Source organism: Zosterops lateralis (genome assembly GCF_965231275.1).
Source record: "Zosterops lateralis genome assembly, chromosome: 6".
NCBI classification, from domain to species: domain Eukaryota; kingdom Metazoa; phylum Chordata; class Aves; order Passeriformes; family Zosteropidae; genus Zosterops; species Zosterops lateralis.
Genome location: NC_139761.1, coordinates 20153017 through 20178016, shown reverse-complemented (window position 1 = coordinate 20178016; position 25000 = coordinate 20153017). Strand labels below are relative to the sequence as shown.

General features: G+C 38.2%; 1 protein-coding gene across 3 annotated transcripts in view; it reads left to right on the top strand.

Annotated features, from left to right (window-relative positions):
- TSHR (thyroid stimulating hormone receptor) overlaps positions 1 to 12983 on the top strand; it is a gene marked incomplete at both ends in the record, with an annotated part of 40679 nt that extends 27696 nt beyond the window's left edge. For all 3 annotated transcript variants that reach the window (XM_083864161.1, XM_083864160.1, XM_083864159.1), the window contains 3 exons: positions 3419 to 3496; positions 10581 to 10769; positions 11579 to 12983. In XM_083864161.1, the coding sequence (XP_083720287.1) occupies positions 3419 to 3496; positions 10581 to 10769; positions 11579 to 12983 (1672 nt within the window). The remainder of the gene's footprint in view (positions 1 to 3418; positions 3497 to 10580; positions 10770 to 11578) is intronic.
- Between the last annotated feature and the right edge of the window lie 12017 nt (positions 12984 to 25000).

Here is a 25000-nt window from a genome sequence, read left to right as displayed (position 1 = left end):
CAAATTATTCAAAGACTTTGTGTTCCATCCATAAATCAGAAGACATTTTGGGAATCTCGGAGTCTATCTTCTACTATGCATTATGCCTTTCTATCACTCTCATAGTATTAAAATGCCTATGTAATTAAAGGGAGCCAAAAAAATTAATGCAAGTATAGGTGAAAAACTACGGATAAAGGGTTTCCATTATCATACTGAATAGTATGATATAGCACTACCTTGTTGATCTTGTCATCCAACAAGGATTGGTGCTTAACAGCAAACCATAGTATTGCTTTAGAAGTTTTCTAAGGGCAGGAAAGTAAGGAACCAGGGATGAAGGGCTGAATGACACTTTTACTGAAAAGCAGTCACCTGACACTGGAAATCTTAACCCATCATTAAAGTCCATAAACTGCATTACTCCTGCAAAGTAGTGCTGCTGCATCAATGTTTATTTCTGCAAGGTAATTGGTGAGGAAAGAAGAGTTTTTAAAAGATATTTTCAGTGAATGGCAAAATACATTTGTGATGAGATTTTACAGAACTATCTAAATTACTGAAGTGGAAAGTGTGTGATCTCAAAATTTAATCACAAAAATAAACTCCAAAAGAATATATATACTTTAGTATACACTTTCAGGGTTCACTTACAATGCTTGGCACAGCTCAGAGTTAAGACAAACAATTGTGTGGAAAAAGCATATGATGCATCCTTAGTACTACCCCCTTACCAATGCATCTTTTTTTGCCTGTTCTCCCTTTCTTTAACTTTCATGTCATTATCCAGCTGGATACATTTGTTTTACATAGCACTTGAAATGTCCTGTTAGTCTTTTGTGCCCTCAGAGGGTCCTGCTCAGCATCCTGCAGTCATGGTGTTTTCTGCTGTGGTTGAGGCTTAATGCAATATTCTTCTCACTTACCCCGGACCCTGACTCCATAGAGAATGTTAGATACAAGTATAGCTGTTTTACTGCTCTGACTGGATTGAAAAACATGAAAAAGGGCCTTCATTTACTTACAGCACTACAAAACCATCAGCATCTCCCACTCCAGATTCCTCACTTACTACTCCAGATTTCCTGCAGTTTGCACCGTGGTATTCATGTGTATCTGATTGCCATCCACAAACTCTCCAAAATTACAATTATTCTAGTGTCCCCACTGAGGCTAGATATTACACATCAACCATGTGATTTCTAAAACTATTACGATTTGTTTAGACATGTTGATATCACTGTTGTGGTTTTCTCTTCTGCAGGAAATTTAAATGACATTCTGTATCATTTAGCTATCAGTAAGAACACGACTAATGGTGCTTTCAGAAGGAACTGACTCTATATAAGCTTTCCTTGTCAAATTAGTATTTACCAAAGCCTTATTCTTTCAATTTAAAATCAGTACCTATTGAAATAAAAGGGCTTAAACAACTGAAACCAATTAGCATCAGGAAATTGTACATTCTGATGGGCCTGACTCATTGATGTGAAAACTGGCAGCTAACACCACAGCCCCTCCTTAGTAACACATGGTTCTGTACTTCCCAAAGTCTCTAGCTGTTTCTATTTGTAACTTTGAAGATTTTATCAGGCATATCAGCTATTATATTTCAGGTTTATTAGTCACTATAGTACTCAAACATCAGCGGAAAATATTTCAAAATTGGACAAGCAATTAACTGATTGTATAATAGTGTCTAGTTACTAAAACAGACAGGTTTTATTCAGTTAAGCAGGTTTTTATGTCCTTCAACACTACAACCTAGATGTCGAAATCTTGGATTAATTCTTAACTGTTGCTCTGGTTTTAATTTTTGTATTCATTTTGAAGACAAAATCATAATGAAATTTGCACACTAAAGGGAATATTCACAACTATAGTGTGCCATTTACAGAATATGAAAATCAGTTCTCAGAAAACACCAGGTGATGCTAGAATGTATTTATAAAGAATGAAAGCTTATTTCAAACAGCTGAGAAGGTGATGTAAACTATTTTCCTCTGTAAGAAACAAAGCTTAAGGCATGAGTAATGTCCAATGAATAACATGCCAGAAGCATTATTTGGCTCCCTAAGACTTTCTGTTGTGTAACCCAGATGAAGTGCATTTATTTCTCATTTCTCACTACGGTGATCAATATAAGCTTATATCCAATGAATGTTATGAAAAATTTGCCAATGACTTCAACCAGGACAGGATTAGAATCTTTACTTAACTTTTTTCACACTATGTCTTGCCAGCTGGGCACTGGAAGAGATTGTCCTGCTCTGCCCTGGTGTGGCCTCACTGTCAGCAGTTCTGGTCACAATATAAGAAAGATATTAAACTTACTAGAGAGTGTCCAAAGGAGGGCTGGATAGTGAAGGGCCTTTAGGGGACATGTGAGGAGCAGCTGAGATCACTTGGTCTGTTGAGCCTGGAGGAGACTGAGGGGAGACCTCATTGCAGTTACAACTTTCTCCTGAGGGAAAGAGAAGAGAAAGACACCGATTTCTTCTCTGTGGTACCCAGTGACAGGACCTGAAGTTGTGTCATAGAGGTTTAGGTTGGGTATTATAAAAAGGTTCTTCTCACCCAGAGAATGGCTGGGCACGGGAATTGGCTCCCCAGGGAAGTGGTCACAGCACCAGCATGACAGAGTTCCAAGTGTTTAGACAACACTCTCAGGCACATGATGTGACTCTTGGGGCTGTTCTTTGCAGGGAAGGAAGTTGGATTGTGGTGATCCTTGCGGATCCCTTCCAACTCAGAATGTTCTGTGACTCTGTGAACTTCACAGACACTCTCTGACATCAATTGTCACCACCATCCTATTGCACTTTCTATCTTACTAGCTACATCATGAGCTAGCTTGTAAATGTTTATAATGGGGTACCAAACATCCTACTCTTTCCTTGCTCTTCTTATAACAAAACTTCGATCTTAACTTTTGGCCTGTATATAGAAACCTCCACATAACTATGAAGATTTTAAAGCATTTAAAAATTTTATTGAACTCACAACATGGAGGAAATTGTTGTTTTCCTATTTGTTCATTATGTGTTCCATCATGTAAATTCCCCACACCCATTCTGACGAAAGAAAACAAAACTATTTCACCTCATCCTCATACATATGTACTTGAAGATACACTGTGTATGCATGTGCCCTTATGTGTATGACAGTGAGAGAAAAAATTTGGAACAAAGACAATAAATAAATTAGCAAAATAAACTATTTGTTGAGGAATTTAATTGCTTTTCAAAATGGAAAATGTGTATTTTGTTTCTTTGGTACCCAGAAAATGAAGTAACTGATTGTGCTTCAATATGTGGTTGGGAATGGATGGCCTTTATACATACTGCTTTTGTAAATCTGTGCAGGCAAGTAAATTTGAGATCTTCAGTAACCTGTGGATAACCACTTCCAAATCACTGTATTTTGTTTGTTCCTTCAGCTATCTGCACAAGAACAAATATCTCAAAGTTATCGATGATGATGCGTTTCTGGGAGTGCACAGTGGGCCAACTCTACTGTAAGTAGGTGAAAATGAAGTAGAGAAAGCTTTAAAAATAATACTGGTTTAGTTTACAATTTCTTTACAACCATTAGCATCAGAGCAGCAGGGACAGGAATGGCATGTTCACAAAAATAATACCAGCAATAAAACCTGTGCTTTAGGGAACCAATTTATGAAATGCCTGCATCCTACATTACATATACTGTTACTACCAATTACTCTTATGGAAGATTCTGTACTAAAACCTGTCTTATGGCTGTACAATTGTAATACAAAAGAAGGACTCTTGCACCACACATGTAAAGGAAATTGAAAGAGAGGGACAAAATAATTTTAGACAGAAAAATAGTTACTTCTGATGATTTTCTTTTTTCTCATATTATTTGTCTTCCAGTCTGATTTTATAATTCTCCAAAGAACTTTTCACTAAAATTAGGAATCATAATACAGAATGAAAATAAAACTCTAAAGAAGTTAAGAACCTCCAGAAGAACCACATTCCCTGACTCAAATTGTCTAGTATGTAACATAGTGCCTATGACTGATCAGAAGGAGAACTGAAATACTGAAAGAGGAATTTCTTCCTCCACTGCAAAACCAGATGATGCTGGCAGTGCTCAGTCCATGTAAGAACAAGTTTTACTTTCTGCTCTTCAAGAAAACAGCTTATACATAGCAGAATAACTGTATTTTTCTTGGAAGGAATCCTAGCAGCTACCTGCAATTACAAAAGGTGCAGAAGTAATTATTTTTCTTTCAGAATCTTTTCAACTCCAGAAAATCAGTCTGGCTCCAGCAGGTGAGAGCTTGAAGAAGCACAGATTTTTGACTCTTGATTATTGTGGGTATATAAAGTGTCAGTGCTGTTATGCTGGACAGGTGAAGAAATAATGGTATGATGCAAAAGGTTGTGGGTGGCTAATTGTATACTGCAAGAGCCAGGTAAGCTTCCTGAGTAAAGGCTAGCTTGAAGATGTGTCAGCTACACAAAACCTCTTGGTTTATGGGCTGGAGATGCTTTCCTTGGATGTGGATATCTCACCATACAGAAGTTCATTTTTACCTTGTTTTCAAGTTAGATATCTCAAATGACTTAAATTTTTTCTAGTCTTCCATAACTATTGTGCTATCCCAGCTACCATTAATCCTTGATCTCAGGACATGTTTTAGACTTGCAGTCTAAACAGCCAGCTATCCATGTCCTCTTAGAATGATATACCTTCATGGCTAATAAGAGTCCTAGCAGTCCTTATACCTAAAGGGAGATGTGGTACTTACTATAGTGTCATTACAGAAGGAGGTATTGCTTCTCAAAGGCAGAAGGCCAGAAAGGGCACGTAAGCACAGTGAATCAACAGTGGGTTTAAAAAGCCAGAGTATTTCACATCATGATACTTGATATGCAAGTCCTAGGACAAAGCTCCTAGGATGGTGTTAGTTTAACACTGGCCTGCACCTCAGCTCCACACAGCTGCATATTTGCCCCTGCACCCAAAGGGAAAGAATTGGAAAGGTAAAAATGAAAAAATTATGGGTTGAGATAGTGTCAGCTAAATAATTAAAAAAGAGATTTTGAAAAAAAATGAGAGGGGGAAGAAAACAAACCAAACCCAAGAACAACAAGTGATGTAACAAAAACAATTGCTCACCACCCTCCCATTGATTCCCAGCCAGTCCCCTGGCCATGGCAGTCCTGGCAAACATCCATTCAATCTTTACTGCTGAGCATGATTTGATAAGGTCTAGAATATCTCTTGGTCAGCTGGGGTCAGCTGTCCTGGCTATCCTCACCCAAATTCTTGTGTATCCTTAACCTCCTTGCTGGTCAGATGGTGTGGGAAACAAAAAATGCCTTGGCTGTGTGTAAGTACTGCCCAGGGACAGCTAAAACATCCCTGTATTATCAATACTATTTTCACTCCTGTATCAAAAACATAGCCCCATACTAGCTACTGTAGAGAAATTTAACTCTATGCCAACCAAAACCAGTACAGAAATAATTCAAGATATAAGCTTTTAATTTAATGCAATTTTAATAGCAGCTATGGGGCTTGTGTTACCCACAGATAACCAGGAATTACTCTGCATGTGTGATGTAGAAAAGGTTTGCCATAATATGAGCAACAATTTAAAGTAGAATCCTTCCACCAGTACAGATCTCTTAGCTGACCTTCAGGAACTAGAATTATTTTAACAGGAACAGAAGAATTTCTTAAACTCCCACATATCTATTACCTTAAGAGGGCTGAAGTCAAAAACTGAAAAATGAGTGAAAAACCTAGTATTTGTGGTTGTGTCATGTCAATGGCCATTAATACCTCCCATAGGAGACAAAAAAGTCCTTGCAATTGGTGCCTTAGTATAGACACCCACTATACCATCGTGACCAATGAGTTATTTACAGAGATCACAGATTTATTAACTCATGTAACAGCCTGAAAAGTCTGAGCAATACAGCCCTTCCATATTCCCTTGGGCAGTGTAAACAACTTAGCTTGTTATAAGGAATAGTTTGTTAAGTCATTCTTGGTTCAGGCACCTTGGTGTTGTTAGCTGAACATTCGATCTTCCTCAAAATAAAGTTTTACTTCCAAACTGTTTCATCTTGAAAATTAACTCTATGGAAAATGATTGTGAGAATATTAATTATTGCTTTTTTCCTGGGACAATGAATGACATTGCTTATAGTGGCAGCAGTATGCATAAAAAAAATGAAGAAAAAAAATCAAAAAAGGAACATTTACGGAGTTCTAAAGAGAAATTCTATCTTGCCTCCCTATCAGACTGGCAGAACTTATTGTCTGGAGTTCCCTATATGCACTCTTCAAGTGAGATAAGAATTTATGGTAGTTGGAATATGTGCCCCACAGATCGTGCTTTTTTCTGATCAGGATTTCAGCAGCAACAGCAACTTCAAGGCTGAAATACAGACCATGGATTCACCCTAATGGGGTAATGTTCCATTTTGGCTTTAAAGAAACCCAATGAGAAAAATTTAACTACAAAGAATTGAGCCTCACTATATGTTGTGTGAGTTTGGCCATGCTCTCAGACCACCTAATTAAACATACTTTAATACTGAAAAGCTAGGTAATTTTTAATTTTTTTTTTCAAATTTGCAGTTTACTACAGCAGAGGAAGCAAGGATTGTGATCACTGAATATAGGATAACAGAGGTCAGCAATTCTGGTTCCTTTGTCACTGTTGCATAATCAGGTGTATGTGGATGTACAGGGAGGTCACAGATTGCTCCCTTTAGAAAACTATTTTAAGAGTATGATGACAGTATATTGCTCTTCACCTCAAAATGAAACCTTGGCAAGGATTCAGCAGCTCGGTGGACCTGATTTACTAAATACTACAAAGGCTGCTGCCTAGAGCAAAAGTTCAACAGAGTACAACAAAAATACAATCAGGCTCATTATTCAATTAGCTTTTACAAAGCACACAGTCCAAGCTGAAAATGTTACAGTCACACAAGATACATGTGAGTAGTTAATTATCTGTAGAATGCAGAACTGCTCTTTAAAGCATCATTCCCAATCTAGGAACAGTTCCTCCCAAGAGAAGCACTCTGTATTTTGCTAATCAAACAATGCTTATTTTTAGACTTCAAAAAAATCTTTCAGTAAAGTTAAAATAGTATCTGTAGTTTAAGCCCATTTATTATATAAGCCCATTTTATGCTTTATCTATTCCAGTACTCAGAAATTTGTATAGGATTAGACAAAAATTCTCAGTTGTATTATGATGCCTTCAATCTCATTTTCTTAATCACCTGTCTATTAAATTATTGTTATTACTGGATTTCATACTACAATTGCATGCTTCCAGCAATGAAAAGGATTATTGACAAAAGCTATTATCACTTAGATCTAGTTCTGAAATACTGACTTCATAAAACCAACAAAGAATTAGACCAAAATTTAATAACCCAGGAAAAAAGAAAAAAAAATAATCTGAGCAACTGAATATCTTGGATGATATCTTGAATATCTTCTGGAATATACAGTTGGTTCAGAAAACAGCATTTCTGAATTCATAAGCTGTGTTTTATAACCACATTTATCTGAACCTCTCCAATGTCTCTTTAGCATTCAATATAACATGTATATTTCAGCTGAGATAAGCAACAGCCTAGAAACATCACATGAGATTTATAAGAAAATATGTGAGGATGAAACAAAACTGCTACCAAGCCAAAATGTTAAGAGTGGTTGAGAATACTTTGGTTGCTGTTCTGCCTCACAGTGTAAAACTCTACACAACCACTCCCAGTACCTGAGTGGGCTCTAGACCATGGCTACTTAAAAGCTGAAGTCTGGTCTGGCTCTAGGCTAGCTGTGAATGGTGCTAGCCTTTTCCATAATCCTGAGCATTTGACACTTTCCACAAGCATGTGTCTGCCTGCTTTCTGTCTCAGCCTTGTGGGCATTTGTCAAAGGCCTTGTATAAGTCCCCAGAGACTTTGAGCAGATCATAAGCACAACACTCAGAGAAGTTTGCAAGGCAGGGCTTATTTTTACAAAAGCCCCTTACATGCTGACTTTCACCACATATACCATATTCAGTGGTGGCTTGTTTGCTGCCTTTCTGCAGGACAGCAAAGCTAAAGGTTCCACGACTCTTTTACCAATTCAACTACTTCCTTCTTCAGCTGCTTCAGAACTTTTCTGGTGAAAACCATCCAGTCCTTGTGACTTTTTGTGGTGAAAAACATCCAGTCCTTTCATCAGTTTCCTGCCTAGCCTCTTTTATAGTCACTTTTTGAGACAGATCCTCTTGACAAGCCCATCAGATCTCTTGCCCATTCTCTAGTGTTTCTTTGAGGGTACAAGCTATAGCTTAGCAGTGCCAGCAAGACACTCTTGCGTGCAATGTAAGCACTGCTGTGTTTAAACATCATCTCAATTATCAATATGATTAGATGTTAATGAGACAGGCACATAACTGCAGCCTGTTGCCATTTTTCTCAGCAGACCAAAATCTGACCAAGGACTGATCATCCTTGACTGGTTGGAACTGACCACGCTTGGCTGATCAGGGCTCGGTAAGAAGCAACAGGACAAGAGGAAATCACCTCAAGTTGTGCCTATAGTATCTGTGCTTGCATTCAAATAGAAGACACATTTTCCTAAATTATTTCATTGTGTGCCAGTGTATAGAATCATAGAATCATTAAGGTTGCAAAAGACCTTTTGCAAAAGACCTTTAAGATCATCAGTCCAGCCATTGCAGGAGTCCAGTACTAGTCCAGTACACAGTCCAGTACTATTGCAGGAGTACTTTAGACAATCAGGTTTAGGTTTCACTACCTTGTATTTCTTTGTGCCAGGAACAAGCTTTGTTGCAGCTACTCTCACTTCCTTCCCAGACTGTTTATGAGTATATTTCAGTAGTACCAGTGCCAGCCTCACCTCTGTGGGCCCTGCTGCAATCACCTGAATATTGAGATACCACTTAACTTTCCATTCTTCCTCTAGCATGAAATCTTGTCATCTGTTCTCAGGCTTTTACCCCACTCTTTTATTTTTCAATTAATCCAGGAGAGACATTTGCCTTGTCACATAACAGATTAGTTACCTCAACAGCCTTTGATATTTGATTTTGTCAAGGCTTATCATAATTCCCAATTCATTGCACAAACAGGATCATCTTTCTCCATAAGCTTGTGCCAGTACATTTTCAAAGAACTCTCAAGTGTTTGTGAGTTGTAATTTCCCTTTCAAAGAGTCTTAGTATCTCTCACCACAGAGCATTTAACCTCCCTGCAGATAGCTGCCAGCACTGTGAGGACTTGATGGAGACACACGAGGGTTGCTGAAAGGCCAGCCGTGTCTTGGTAAGATCTATCCCAAGATCTAACCTACCAAGATGTTTTGCTGCAGAAGAAGAGTTCTATAAAATGTCTCAAAGGAGGAAAAGGACTTAGCAGGGCTTGTTACGGGAATTTTAAACTACATTAGGAGGGGAATGGGGACATAGCCAGGCTCAACATAGATAAGGTATGGAAAGGGGAGAGCTAGAGCAACTACCCAAGGAATAAAGAGAGACTTAAGAGGGGCTGACTCCAGTAAATACAAGCAAAGATACAACCACAAGACAGGACTATGGGGTTTCCCTTTGCCCCCTCTCTGAACGCTGACACAATCAATACAAGCAACACAGCAAAGCGTAAACTGTCCATAATCTGGATGATTTGGAAACTCAACTACTCAGTGATTCTTGAGAAGGTAAAATGATAGCAGGCAATATTCCAACTCTTCTAAGAGCCAGTTCAGGCTGTTGGTAGAAACACCTATCAAAATAAAAAAAAACTGATTTATTTATTATGAGGGTTCATGATAAAACAATGCTGAAACAATGCTCCTACCCTAGAATCCTTTTATACAGGCTTACTTCTTCACAGACTGTAACTCTAAAAACATCCTAACTTGAAGTGTCACTAGAAGAGGTTCTAGGACAAAGCAGAAACTGAGTAGAAAGCACTAGCAGGACCACATAACATTCACCTGGCAGTTTGAAAAGAAAGCCACCTCCCCATCAACTGTGCATCATCTCTCCCATAAGTCCACCTCAGCAGACAAGTAGAAAGCAACAAACATAATACTCAGTTTTCTGAGAGATACAGGATGGATTAAGATAGATTTTAATTTCAGTATATAGAGAATATTCTTTTAGGAATTAGAATGCTTTCTATTAAAGTGTGCCAATAGGTTAAAATTAATCTAAAGAAGTCTAAGGGAATATAACTCTACCAATAGAAGATGTGATTTCTTTAAAGGATTTTTAAAACTGTGGGAGGCATATGCATTCGTATCTGGTTCACTTTAAAGGAGTAATTTTAAAATTCATGATATTTCTTTATAATTCATATTCTGTGCTATAAGACATTAAAGACAAGAGCTTTAAAAGACAGTAAAAATCACAGAGAAATTAATAGCCTACTTGAATTTGAATGGTATCAGAACTTAGCAGGGTGATATGAAATCCCCACCTCCTTAGGATTTGATTATTATTATTAGAATTCTGTGAAACTCCTGAAGAACTGTAATGACCTGAAAAAAAAATCTGATCTAGTCATCTTTTTCTTTCTTAGGGACATCTCCAGAACAGCTGTTGCCAACCTTCCAGCCAAAGGATTGGAAAGCCTAAAAGAATTAATGGCCAAAAATACATGGTCTTTAAAGAAATTACCAGCTGTAAAGGTATTTCTTGAGCTAATGCGAGCTGACCTATCATATCCAAGTCACTGCTGTGCCTTCAAGAGCTGGAAAAAAAAAAGTGGGTGAGTTTCACTAACTGGCATTTATTTTAAAAATATATCAGAAAAGGCAATGTTTTATTAGTAATATAAAAATGCATCTACTGGCACTTCTGTAACCATTTTTTCTAGGTATAGACAATGTTTTTTGAAACAGATTACAATTGCAAACTGGCAGAAGAAATTTTTGTAGGACCTTTTGCAACAGTGCCTCCTCTCGTTAAGCCCAGAATTAAAGGGAAAGAAAAAATAAAAGGGTAATGGGCTACAGCAAAGCCTGGAAGAAAGGTTATAGCCTCAAAACTCATATTTTCTAACTGAATAGCTGTTGACTACTGAAAACTTTTTTGACTGCAAATACAGCTGCATCACACCATGAGGTAAACTATTCCAAATTGCTGCACTACTAGTTAGCTGTAAAGGGGCTACTGAACAGAAATTAGACTGATGGAAGTTCTGGGAGAAACTGAATACTGAGCAGCAGTGAAAAAGAAAGTAATCCTGTATGTATTATCCAAGAAGTTATAAACAGTAGAAAAATGTCTTCTTACTTACTAAGAATGTAGATCTCAAAAAAGAAGATGGATTACGGATGCCAAAGAAATAAAATTACTACTGAGGATAAAATTAAAAATACAATTAAAAGAAAAAAAAAAAAGCCCAGAAATACTATCATACATTATATAGTCTGTTAACAAAAATATATCCAATGACAGTTTTATAGCTACAGTTTCATTCAGGATGATTTGCTTTTGAAGCATTCCCTTTGTTCACATGCTGTCCACCAGTCAGACTGTAAATGCCAGCAGTGATTTCCTCCTCTACTCTTTCAGGATCCTGGAGTACTTGATGTGTAACCAGAGTGGCCACAGCTTTCATAAGAGATCAGTCAAGACTCTCAGAGACCCATTTTACAAAGATTATGCCAAAGAATACACAGACCACACCAATGCTGTGTATGACACGAACCCCAAGTTCACAAGTTTTCATGAAAATCCACATTACTACATTTTTTTGGAAGAGCGTGGAGAAGGAAATCTCGGCTTTGGCAAAGAGCTCAAGAACCCTCAAATGGAGGATGTCCAGACCTTTGACAGTCATTATGACTATCTTGTCTGTGGAGGCAATGAAGATGTAATATGTACACCAGAGCCTGATGAGTTTAATCCCTGTGAGGATATAATGGGATATCAGTTTCTGCGGATTGTGGTGTGGTTTGTGAACCTCCTTGCCATCCTAGGCAACGTTTTTGTCCTTTTCATCCTTCTCACCAGTCATTATAAACTGACTGTACCTCGCTTTTTGATGTGTAACTTGGCCTTTGCTGACTTTTGCATGGGGTTATACCTCCTTCTGATCGCTTCAGTGGATCTCTACACCAGGTCAGAGTACTATAATCACGCCATAGAGTGGCAGACCGGGGCTGGATGCAACGCAGCCGGGTTTTTCACGGTGTTTGCCAGCGAACTCTCCGTGTACACGCTGACAGTGATCACCCTGGAGCGCTGGTACGCCATCACCTTCGCCATGCGGCCCGACCGCAAGATCCGCCTGCGGCATGCCGTGCTCACCATGCTGGGAGGGTGGCTCGCCTGCATCCTGCTTGCCCTTCTGCCACTGCTTGGTGTCAGCAGCTACAGCAAAGTCAGCATCTGCCTGCCTATGGACACTGAGACACCAGTGGCTGAAGCCTACATTGTCTTCATTTTAATATGTAACATTATTGCATTTGTCATCATTTGTGCCTGCTACATAAAGATCTATGTCACTGTACGAAACCCCCAGTACAAGTCAGGGGACAAGGACACCAAAATTGCCAAGCGGATGGCTGTGTTGATTTTCACAGACTTTCTGTGCATGGCTCCCATCTCTTTCCATGCTTTATCTGCCATTATGAACAAACCACTGATAACTGTCTCCAATTCCAAGATCTTACTGGTACTTTTCTACCCACTCAATTCTTGTGCCAATCCCTTTCTTTACGCTATTTTCACCAAAGCTTTCCGTAGAGATGTGTTTATCCTGCTAAGTAAGTTTGGTGTATGTGAGCGTCAGGCTCAAGTCTACAGAGGTCAGACAGTCTCAGCCAAAAACAGCAGTGAGTCTTACGGGCAGAGAATCAGCCGAGGGATAGGTCAGATTCCTACAAGCATTCAAGACCCAGTTAGTGATTACCTTCCTGCTGTGACAGTGCAGAACCAAAATCTCATGGAAGAATGCAAGCAAACTGAGCTCTAACATCTCAAAGTATCACAGCCAAAATCTGGTCAAGAGGTGATTGGATGTACAGTGAATCAAGTGAGAAGATAATATTCTCCATATCCTTTTCCCCTAGATTATGTTTTGCTATAGCTGAAAGTACCTCTGGAGTGGCTTCTTTTAAATAAGCCATTTATTTGAACCTCTTGTCAGTACAGGGCAAAACATATGGTCCTTATGATAATTCCAGAAGTAGATGTGAATGCTCTACCTAAACAGGAAAATATATATATATACACTGAGCAAATATAAAATATTCCCTCATCTTAAAAAAAAATGTAAGAAGCAAGCGGCCAACAATAAGACTTGGGGATACTTATATGACTGAAGAAAAAAATGGACAAAGTTTGATAATTAAAATCATATTTTAAAAAAATTAAAGGTTGAAGCTCTCGAACACCTACATGTCAAAAGGCTGGAGTTTTTTCTAACAGCAAATTTCTAAAACTTCCAGCAGGCCTAAAATGGACCAGATTTCTTCTCATTCTGTCATCTTGACCTGAAACAAATCTAGTTTTTGTTTGCTGTTCTTGGTTTAGTTTGGTGAGGTGGGAACACAAGCTTCTTCATACTGCCTTTATAGTGGTAAAAGGCAAATTATCAGTGATTTTGCAGCTGCCAATAAGGTAACAGGTAAGAAATATCAAGGCATTTGTGTCCCCTACTATCACTCTCTCACTTTTTGATAAACCTATTTAGGAGCTGGTTTATTCAAATTTGTTTTGAAGACTAGACTACTCAGTCAAGTTAATGATGGTTGTTTGGGTTTTTCTGCATGATTGACCCTGTTGTTACCATATTTCAGTGCTGTTTTACTTAAGTGTGTTTATTGCTCTGAACCCCCTTTAATTGCCACTGTAAAGTGGCAGCTTTCTTACCACTTCTGCTGCCCCTACTTACCTCTCTCTTACAGGGTAGAACTTTCTTTTTAGCACTTTCTATGTTGAGCTGTCTCAAACTCCAATTTAGACCAAGAGAGTGGATCACACCTTTAGGTTACTTCATGCCATACAATTTAGTGTATTGAAGGCTGACTTCTAGCTCCTCCAACATGTTTTAAGAACATCTCTATCTTGTAGAGAGATCTGTTACCTGACTTCTGTAATGTTTGCAGCACAACTACAAGAATCACAGTTATCTTCTGGCTGAGCACAGCCTGGCTGTAGCTGGGACACGTGCTCTCCACAGTGTGCTTAAGGAAATCCATGCTGAGACACAAGAACAACCAATCCCCAGTCTAAAGCACTAAAGCATCCTTCCTGCATACCTGCTCTAGATGGGGCCAGACCAAGGTCAAGCTTGGCTGTGCTCAGCTCATTCATACACCACAAACAAATCAACGGAGGCCTAGCTCCCTACACCTCCTACAGACATCAGGACCTGGAGTAGGAGCTACTCTGCACCAGCTGCATTGTTAACACTTGAGTGGCCTGAGTGTCTGACTTTGCTGGCAGGATCATACCTGTTCCCAGCCAGCTCTACTGGCTCTGCAGAACTGCTACCAAGGTTACCATGGATCATTTCACGCGTCTATTTGAAAATTTTGGTATAAGAACAGAAAATATTGTGTGAGTATTTGACTTCAGGTAGGTATTTTAAAATTAATTTTGTAATATCTATGCTGGTTTTCATGGAATTATAGTCTTTGAGAACTATAATTAAATTGATCAGACAATAGTCAGAACTTATATAATGTGGGGCTAGTTGTATCCAAAAAACCATAATAGTAGAGCCTTTTGAACTGCTGGCTACTATGACTGGAAACTGAGTGATTGCAAATGCCAAGTACATACTCTATTTGATTCTGTATTTTCCAAATATTTAAAACTCAATTAGATTCTGAATTTCTGATTATAAATGAAGGCTGCTTCAGTGAGTGGAAGCAAGGGCCTAGATTCATGAATTCCATGAGATGGTGTTACAGAAAATAAACTATCATTGTTAATGCCATTAAAAAAGAGTCTACAATATTGCAGTATAGACTAATTTAGCTGCTTATTTTGGGGGAGAGGCATGTTTTTGTTTTAGGTTGATTCTCAGCAAACTCTGAAAGCAAAACTGCTGAAACCCAGGCAAATAATAATTTATGACCTCCTCTTCTGTAATCTGGAGTTGCCCAGTGTTACATCAGAAACAAAGACAGCTTCTCAAGAGTGCAGATCAGCAAAATTCCTTACTCTTGAACCAGTTGCATTTGTAATGCTCTGGCCATATCTGAGAGTCACACACACACACAGAGGACTTTTCAGATGCAACACCCCCCTGCCAGGTTCTGCCACCCTTCTGATACTGGATTAAAGGGAGAAAAAGTTTCCTGAGTGCCTTTATTTAGTATCTCAGCAGCAGCAAAGAGAATCAAGTTATAATGGACATGTATCTTACAGACTTCACAGACACTATGTACCAGTGGAAAAGAAAATCCAAGATTAAATCATACTCTTTTTCAGAAAGAGAGGAAAGACTAAATCAAAATTTATGTTAAAAATGTTTTTTAAAGTAACATGGATCTTAAATCAGAATATTTCTTTCACAGAAACTAGTAGGACTTTGGAAAGATATGGTATGTTGGACTGGTGCAGGTTGCTTGTATGTAGCTGTTTGCTGTTACTAATGGATGAGATATATTTACACATTATTGAACTTTTCTGTCTCTCATCATTGCATGTACATTATGCCTGTTAAAAGAATTCCAAGATACTGCCTTTATCAAAAAAGTTTGATATTTCCAGTTTGTCTTGCTTAGTCCCTTCTTGTGTTTAACTTGGAAAAAAATATTTTAGCTCTTGGAAAGGTCCAAGCAAATAGAATTTAAATAATTTATTTGCCAGACCTTTTCTTGTAGATGTTTGTATTCTATAGATATTCTCCTCAATTCCTGCTCTGATCAATTCCTCGAGCCATTTTTGGGTTTGCGCACACCTTTATGTAATACTTGCTATTTAAAATCTGTCTCAGCAAGTTGGGTTATTTCTGGCATTTAGTATGTATGTTCTTTAGAATACTTCAGAAATAATGCAAAGCATGGGAATAAAATGTTTTGTTTGAAACTAGAAGAGGCTTGGCAAGTTTTTTTCAGGAAATTTTAAAGTATTTTTCCTATAAAGGAGGTTGATGCTATTTTTTTTTTGCATTCAACTTCATTGTTCTCCTTGGCTGACCTATCCCACGACACAGTCTGATGCAGGTTTGGAGGTTTTACCTCCATCACTAGGAGTGAGAGGATGTCTTAAATGGCCATCTCAGACAGTGCAATAGGGACAGACAGGAACAGCAGTAGTACTGCTGAGCTCAGGGATTCCGCAACCATCGTTCCTTACATCCAAGATAATCCAAAAGAAAAAAACGCTGTGAAGTCGAGATGGGTGGGGCCTTAGCTATGAACACTTGGAACTTTCTCTGGGCAATTTAATGGCTTTAGGTGACTTTGGTAGTCTCCTCCCTGTGTAACAGAGAAAGATGTGGGCTTTTACAGACCAAGTATTGGTTCTAGATGACATAATCTGCAACAGGTCAGCTATAGTCAAAATAAAGCACACCCTGCCCTGCTATTGGTATTTGGATTCTGAAAATAGCACAAGCAAAGATAAATCTCATATCACTACCACAGCATTTTGGTTTATTAACATAAATGCCCTTTTGCTTCCTTTCTTGTGGGATAACTAAAGTATTAATACTCACGGTACAGGAAAACCTGTACCAGAAAATGTCCTTAGAAAGAAAAGCTTGATTTAAGTAGAAGCCCTGTGCTTATATGTCAGTATGAACCAAACCCACCCTCCCCAGGCTGTTTGGGCAGGCAGTTGAGTAATAGCAGCATAATCTGTATTGTTTTTCTAACAGATGCCAGGCACTCTAAAACCACTCAGTAACCAAATGGTTTCTGGGTTGCTGTTAAAACTGGACCATGAGGTACAAAATCAGTTGGATATTATGCCTTTCCCTTAGGCACTCTCATCCTCCTTTGTAGCGATTCTGAAAACATATGATATTACACTGCACTTACATGTAGGCTTTGTGGACTAAGGCATCCTGTCCTCCTGTTGAAGGGCCTTCATCATGCCCTGGAACAGAAGACGGTTAAGAGGTCTTAGTGACGCACACCGAGAGATTCTGACAGCATCGTCAGCCTAGAACTCCCATTGGTCAATAATACATCTCCATAAAGCTGGAATACTTTTCATCTGTTTAGTCACTTCCATCTGACCCGACTCCTTTTTGTGTGACAGGAACTCATGATGTTAAAGTGAACAAATGAGGTCAATACACAGAGTATTTTATCAGAACCCATCAACTTTAACTTCCTATTCCCATTCCACACCTGCCCCTCTGTACCCCCATGAACACACATTGGTATGAATTTCCACAGTATCCCAAATTTCTAGGTTCTCAGACAGGATACCCATCCTGTGTAGTTTTGTAACTGCCTGCCCTTACTTTCCACCCTGAATATATTGGGTAACTATTGCAAAATGTGGAAAGTCTCATGAACTGTAGCACCAGACCTAGACCTCACTGGGGCTATCCTGAACTTACTCCGTTCAAGAGTTTAACTTCCATGGGATTAATATAATCAACTTGACTCTTACCCCACCTTTCCACCTTACAGGAGGACTTCTCTGTGTTGTCCTGATTGCATGCAATGCCAGGGCTTGTACTTGTGGCCATCTCAAGTCATATTCTTACTGCTGCACACCTGTGCAGTTCCACAGAAGTTCATAAAGCTTTGATAATGAGTTCAAGGAGAAGGAACCTACTCATTTTGTTCTCAGCTATTCAATATGCAGCTGTGATGAGGAGTATACTTTGAGTTTTCTTCTCTCCTAAAGAAAGAAATGTGTTGTGAACATCAACTTCATTAACAACCTATATCTAAGAGTTCACTAAAAAGTCATTAGAAAGTGACTGAAACGATTGGATTGTTACTCACATATATACTGTGATACTTTTTATAAGACCTACTTTGCTGCCAGGAACAAGCACTGTTTCAAACACTGAGACTGGTAACTGGCTGGACTACCAAGCCCATGCTGGCTGTCTTACAGCTTCAGCTGAAATGACAGTGGCTTTTCTTTGAGAAGTGAAAAAAAAAAACCCTACAGTACTCATGTCTTTCATGAAGGCAAAGCTGTAACAAATTAAACCTGAGCAGTAATGTGAGTTTTAACAGAAACCTCACTGCAGGCTCTGAGGTGTTACCTGAATGTCTGTCTTCCCCATGGCTTGTTGCTGACATATGCAGGATAGCACTAAAATACCAAGCAGCACCAAAGCTGTATTTGTGCTGGTTTCAGTCTGACTGTAGTAAGAATTCCCTAAGTTATATGTGGATTACTGCTGCTGCCTAGAGGGAGCTGTGGAAACAACAAATTAATTCTTTTTTAGCCAGCTAGAGATTTCCAACTAAACCCTGCAATGGTCAGTATAAAGAAGCAAGAACAATATTTTCATTAAAAAGCAGTTAGAAGAGTGTTTAAAACACTGGCACTTGCATTTTCCCCATGAAAAGTCTAGAAGGAAAAAAAAAGGTTTTTCAATTCATACACTTCTCCTTTGACATGAAAGTATGCTTGCAATCTCTCCTTGATTTTGGTGGGGTTTTTTTTAAGGGCTGGCTGCATTATTTTATCTTTTCCTCTGTACCGTTTCCTCTTTCTAGTATCCCTTTACATCTCCTTCCTCTGCTATTGCAAAACCCCACACTCTATTTTAAGAACTACTTTATATTTCCCACCTACTATCTGAAGTGCTTTAGGCTACCTGGCAACACAGGAACCTCCAAGAGAAATAACAAAGCTGTTAAAGGACATGAAAATCATTTAGGGCAGAAAATGAAAGCTAAAAGATACTCTGAACAAAAATTAACAGCAATTTGATCTAGTAAATTTAACAACTGCTCTATTCTCTCTCTGCCTCCTCCCAAAACCAACTTAAATGATACACGCAAAACCACCTGTGATATACCTTTAGCTACCTGAATAACACCAGTATCATCATCACACTTATCAAGCCCTTCGTCAACTCTTTAAACATACAGGGAATTTCACTAGATGCTGCTTTAATGTTTTAAGACTAAAACTACTTATTAAAATCAGACAGACAAATTCAGCCCACAAAACCCAGGATGGCAGCAATATCCCCAGCATTAATGCTTCTTCATTAAAACCACTAACAAGGTGAGCCCAGGAGGAAAGGCCTTCCATCCTGCAACAATCTGACTTTTTGAAACAAAAGGCAATCTGTGCCAAAACAAAACCTACAAGCAGTATTCCCAGCAAGTGAATTCTGCAATAAATCCTTTTTTAGAGATGTGGTACTTCCCACAACACTGTTTCCCAGAATACATCACCTGTTGGAACTAGACAGCCCACCTAGAGTCAGCCACTTGTTCCTCCAAGGGGAAAGGTCTGTATGAAATACTCAGACACTGGTACAGCAGGACACATGAGGAGCCCTATCTGCAGGGGGCTCACAACAGGATCCGTAGCAGAAACGGGAAAATTCAGGCAGCCAAAAGCCTTAGCAGAAAGGACTGCCTTCCTTATTTTGCTGGTCAAAATGGTTTTCCTCATCACAAGCAAGGAAGGGCCGCTCTTTATCTTGACATTAAATCCAGCAGCTTCAGTACTTGTAAAGCAGCATCCAGACTCTCTCTTGTGTTCCAAGTGTTCCAGACATTTAGAGGGATTTTTTCCACAACACTGTTCTCCTTCAATTGGCTTCTCTAGCAAAGAAAAGATATTTCTACCTTGACAGAATCACACATCCACATGTAACATTTTTTGCTGTTATGAGATTTTTAAATAATTTTTACAATTTAATGATATTCCTTGTTTTGGATTTGCTACTGAAATAAACTTACCCAAATTAAACATGTTTTCAATTTCAGTAAACTTTTATTTACCAAACTGAACTAAAAGGAAAACAAAAACTAGATGTATTTTTTAAATAGTCATCATTAAAAAGCATATTAAAACAGTTCATGAATATCTATCTTCAGAGAGCAGTTTTTGACCTATGGAAGTCAATGGGCAATTCAGTATAATTTGTAACATAAAGCACTATTTGCATTTATTCTGTCTCCATATTATTTATTTCAGATAACCCTCTTTCAGGCCACACAAGGGCATACACACACCACGTTAAAAGGCGTAATTACATAGGCATTTTGCACAAAAATAACTGGGAAAGTCTTCATTCTAAAGAAAAAAATGGTCCTAGACCAATTTTTCTGAATGCTATATATCCACATTGAAGGTCAAATGTGGTTCAACTGCAGTTCATCTGAGTGTACTACAGATGTCCTTACCTGCGAAAGGATCGGATTTTGGCATAATCCCATTAGTGGTAAAGGGTGCTGAAATCTGCTCTGGAAACATGGGACAAGTCTTAAACAGAGTATTTTACAAACAGAAGTCTGCATTAGAAAAAACAATACACACTCAAAAGATGATGCAGTTTAAGACAAGTTGTAATGAATAATGCATAGTTGAAAAGGAATGGAGATATACTGAAAGATATGTCCCAAGATACTTATCCTCTCATATCTCTGCAATGACAATAAATAAGCCATAAAAAAATCAGTTAAGAAAATTATGCATTCTTAAATATACTTGATTTTGGAAAAAAAATAAAAATAAAAAAAATAAATAAATCCTTGAAATACTTGGCTCAGCCACGGCTGGGAGAACTCAATTAACATTCAATTGTAACACTCTCATCTTTCCTCACAGGAAAGAAATCTAGCTTTTTTGTGTTTTAACTTAAATTTGCTACTAATTTGTCAGCATTCTGCTTTGCCTCCTTTTTTCAGGGTCCTTTTGAAAACCTTTTGGCCAAAACAACAGGCCATTTTTCTGACCTGTTTGTTTCTTACATGATGTGCAAGCTACAACAGCAATGATCTCTTCTGGAAAAACACTAGATTTTTTTAATTATCAATAGTTATTTATCCAGAATCAACTCCAACTTCCTTTCAAGTAAGGCAAATTTTATGGGAAGAGCAGTATTTAAGTGTTGAGGGCTGGAGAGCAAAGAGGAGTACTGGGGGGGTCAACCAGAAGGGGTCTATCCTTGAATTCTAGGGAAAAAAAACCAAAACACACCACTCCTCATGAGTCTTGCTTTGCTATACATTGACACCACTGTAGACAAAAAAAGAAAACTTCAAAATCATCACATTCCAAAATAAAACCCCCCAAAAGGCAATACAGGCTACACTTACTTTGTAATTATTTTAGAGTTTCAAGTTCAAAATTTAGATTTAAAAATAAATCACAAGTCATGTCTCCAGATACTGCTTTTAGATAGGAACTAAAGAGATATTACCTGCTTACACCAGAAATCAATTCTGTCAGATAAGATTATTTGATGAAGATAAAACCTTATTGATTGGCCAGTTATCATCCAAGAACTCCAGATTTTACTTCTCAGTATTTTCTCACATTTCCACACACAGGACTAACATCAAGATGTCACACAGAACCATAGAATCAATAGGGTTAGAAGGGACCTCTGGAAAGTATCCAGTCCAACCCCCCTGCCAGGCAGTGTCACCTGGAGCAGGTGACACAGGAACTCATCCAGGTGGGTTCTGAATGTCTCCAGACAGCAAGACTCCACAACCTCCCTGGGCAGCCTGTGCCAGTGCTCTGCCACACTCATTCTAAAGATGTTCTTCCTCATGTTGAGATGGAACTTCTTGTGTTTGGCCATTGCTCCTTTTCCTGTTGCTGGGCATCACTGGAAAGAGTCTGGCACCATCCTCTTGACACATTTATATGCAGTAATGAGATCCCCTCTCAGTCTCCTCCAGACTAAACACGCCCAGCTCTCAGTCAGACAGATGCGCCAATCCCTTGGCCATCTTTGTGGCCCTTTGCTGGACTTCCTCCAGTGGCTCTTTGTCCTTCTTGTACTGGGGAGCCCAGAACTGCACGTGGCACTCCAGATGTGGCCCCACCAGGGCTGAGTAGAGGGGGAAGATCACTTCCCTCAACCCACAGACCACTGTTCCCAATGCATCTCAGGATACCACCGGCCTCAGTATAAAGTTGTTCAACCAATCTTACCTCAACTCCTAAGCCTTAAGTTACCGCAGGGAGAAATCCTTAAACCAATATGCAAGTCTGCCCTCACAATTAAACTGTGATTTTTTTTATAACATTGTGATGGTATTAAATGGAAAGCCTGCATGGCAAACTGAACAAGTAAGTGACAGTGAAATTACCTGCATGTGATGAAAATCAATTCAGAATCTTCAACATTATTATGGATTAGGAATAAGCCTCATATATGAAACAAATGCACATGCAAGATAGTAAATGAAGTGGCAAACATTTTTAAATAACATCTTTAATTAAAGTTTTTGCAAAGGCAAAATATTAAACTTAAAATAGGTCTTAGTACATCAAAATACTAAGTTCTCTAATTGTATTCCAAGCATGGCCTTTGAAACATAATATCCTGTATATCACAGAGGAGCAACCTTGATCTGCAATTGTACAGAATGAATTTTACAAACATAATAAATATATTTACCCCCTTACACATAACAGTATATGTACAACAGCAGTTGACAATAGTAGCTCAGAACAGCAAAAAAGGATAGTCCCCCACTCCATAATCTATTGGTACCCTATGCACTCTGGAACATGTCTCATTGGATGACTGTACATATAGCTAACCCAAGGTAGTTTTTCCTGTTTTCAAAAAGCTCCTTTTGTTCCACAACATCTAATCCACCAAATAATAATTAAAAAATACACTGCATGAACTGCCTGAAAAAAGTAGACGACATGGAAACCAATGTACTGGTTTTTACACATTTCCCAACCAATCACAGCAATGGGAAAAACGAGACTTTAAATGCCAGACACCAATACAGAACAATATGCAAGTTTCTTCATCTTGTATAGTCACTAATCTCAAAAATCTGAGAAGAACTCTAATATCAGATGGGGGTGCATGGGTGGTGTGGGATGGCACACAGTAAACCTTACGGTGCTGTGTAAGGCAGCCCAGTATCAATCCAGTGTGCGTTGCCCTAAAACCACTGTTCATTTCCTGGACATCTTATTGCATTCTATTAGGAAGCTTTTGCTTTGGGGGAAATTCTGGGGGACTCTATTGTTTTTAAAGGAGCTTTTACAAACTGAAGAGATTAAATCAATATGAACTTCAGTTAACAAGGTCTCTTAACTCCTTCACTGAAATTAAGAAATTTTACTCTGGTAGTGTTATGTGGTGACATAATTACTGCTAACTGTCAAGAGGTGAAATTATTTTCACAGACTCAATGAAGTTTACTTTAGCACTCCTAATTGTGCAGCAAAAAGATAAGAAAATATTTATTTTAAAAAATGGTTACATGACACAACATGTTTTTTACTCTCTTCTAGAAACTGTGCTTCAGAATCACATATCAACCCTGGAAATAAACTCGGACCACAACTGTCACTTTAAATAGTGTTGAAGAAACTAAATGATGTTTAAATGCAAATTGTGAGTACAATGCAGGAACGAAGAGTATGAAACCTCAAAAAAATCTTGTTGCTAACCAGCAACTGAGGGGGAATAAAAACATATTTTATTTAAATAGTCCAATAAAGTTCCTTATGTGACTAAACTCTATTATCTCCTTAGAAGAAAACATTTAATTTTGTTTTCCACTTAGATGGTTTTAAATGATTGCACACACTAAAACCCAACAGAATTAGCACAAAAATTGCTTTTCTGATTGAAGCACTGCAGGAAATTTACTCTCTCAGGAATCATTGTCATACTGGCAAAACAGGTATTCTGCAAACTGAAAAGGCACAAGACTCAATTTTGCCCAGTTGCTCTACAAGTTTCCATCAGCCATCGTGGTTATAATTCTGAAGTTATCTTCCCCATTTTTTTCCCATCATAAAAAGGTGCTCCATTATCTGTGCAAATTTTAACATAAGCCCTCTTGAAACCATTAATTGTTTCCATAATACTGAACTATTTAAATTGGAAAAAAAGCGCGCTATTTCTAATGGGGAAAAAAATCACTTATAAACATGGGAATCCCTTGCCCTCTGAAAGGAATGGTTTCTTTTGAACCTAATGAAATGGTCTGTTCAGTTATATAGTTAAAACCATGATTAAAAATTCAAGTATAATAATAAAATTAAGCAAACTACATTCTTACAGCAAGCTGCTACAATAAAATGAAATTAAAACATGCTTTTTGACTTAAAAAAGGAACACTTGATGTAGCAATAAGAGCACAGTTTGGTATGTGCATGGTTTGACTGGCTTTCCCAAAACTTCACAGATATTTGTATTTGAAGACAAAACCTATCTGAAAAGCATACCATAACAATTAGCTTGCAAGAGGCTGTGCAAGTACAGAAAGCTTCTAACATCCTTCAGAACAGATTAAGCTTAATTACCTTTAAAGCTCAGCTACCCCTTAAAAATAAATAGAGAGGCTATGCAGCTTCTAGTATATGTATGTGGGTGAGAAATATCACTCAGTTGTATGAAAACGAAGTGTTGTATAGGTAAACTGGGTTCCAGTAGTATAAAAAGTAATCTATACCTAAAGGGATTTTTTTTCCTTTTATTGGTTTGGTTGTGCAGCATTATGGGAATTTTCCTGAAGTCCACTACTTAAGACTTAATGGTAACAGACATGGAAAAGGTGAGGGAAGGAATTAGTTGGTATATTATTGATTTCCTTGCAGTTGTACATAGAAGTGTCAACAGTGGTAAAAAAATAAAATATCTGCGTTGTTCAGAAGAAAGCAAACACCAATCAGTCTGAGATACCTTGAAAGCCCCAAGCTAAAAATGCTGTCTAAATGATGATTCCATTACTGAAGAAACAAGTAGAAGAATCATGAATTAACTTATCATAAAGCTTACAAATGTAGACGGCTTTCTAACAACCATATGACTCTAGACATAGCCTACAGGCAGTTTTAGTCATTATCAGTGAGAGCACAGGTGTACAAAATCACAGCAATAAA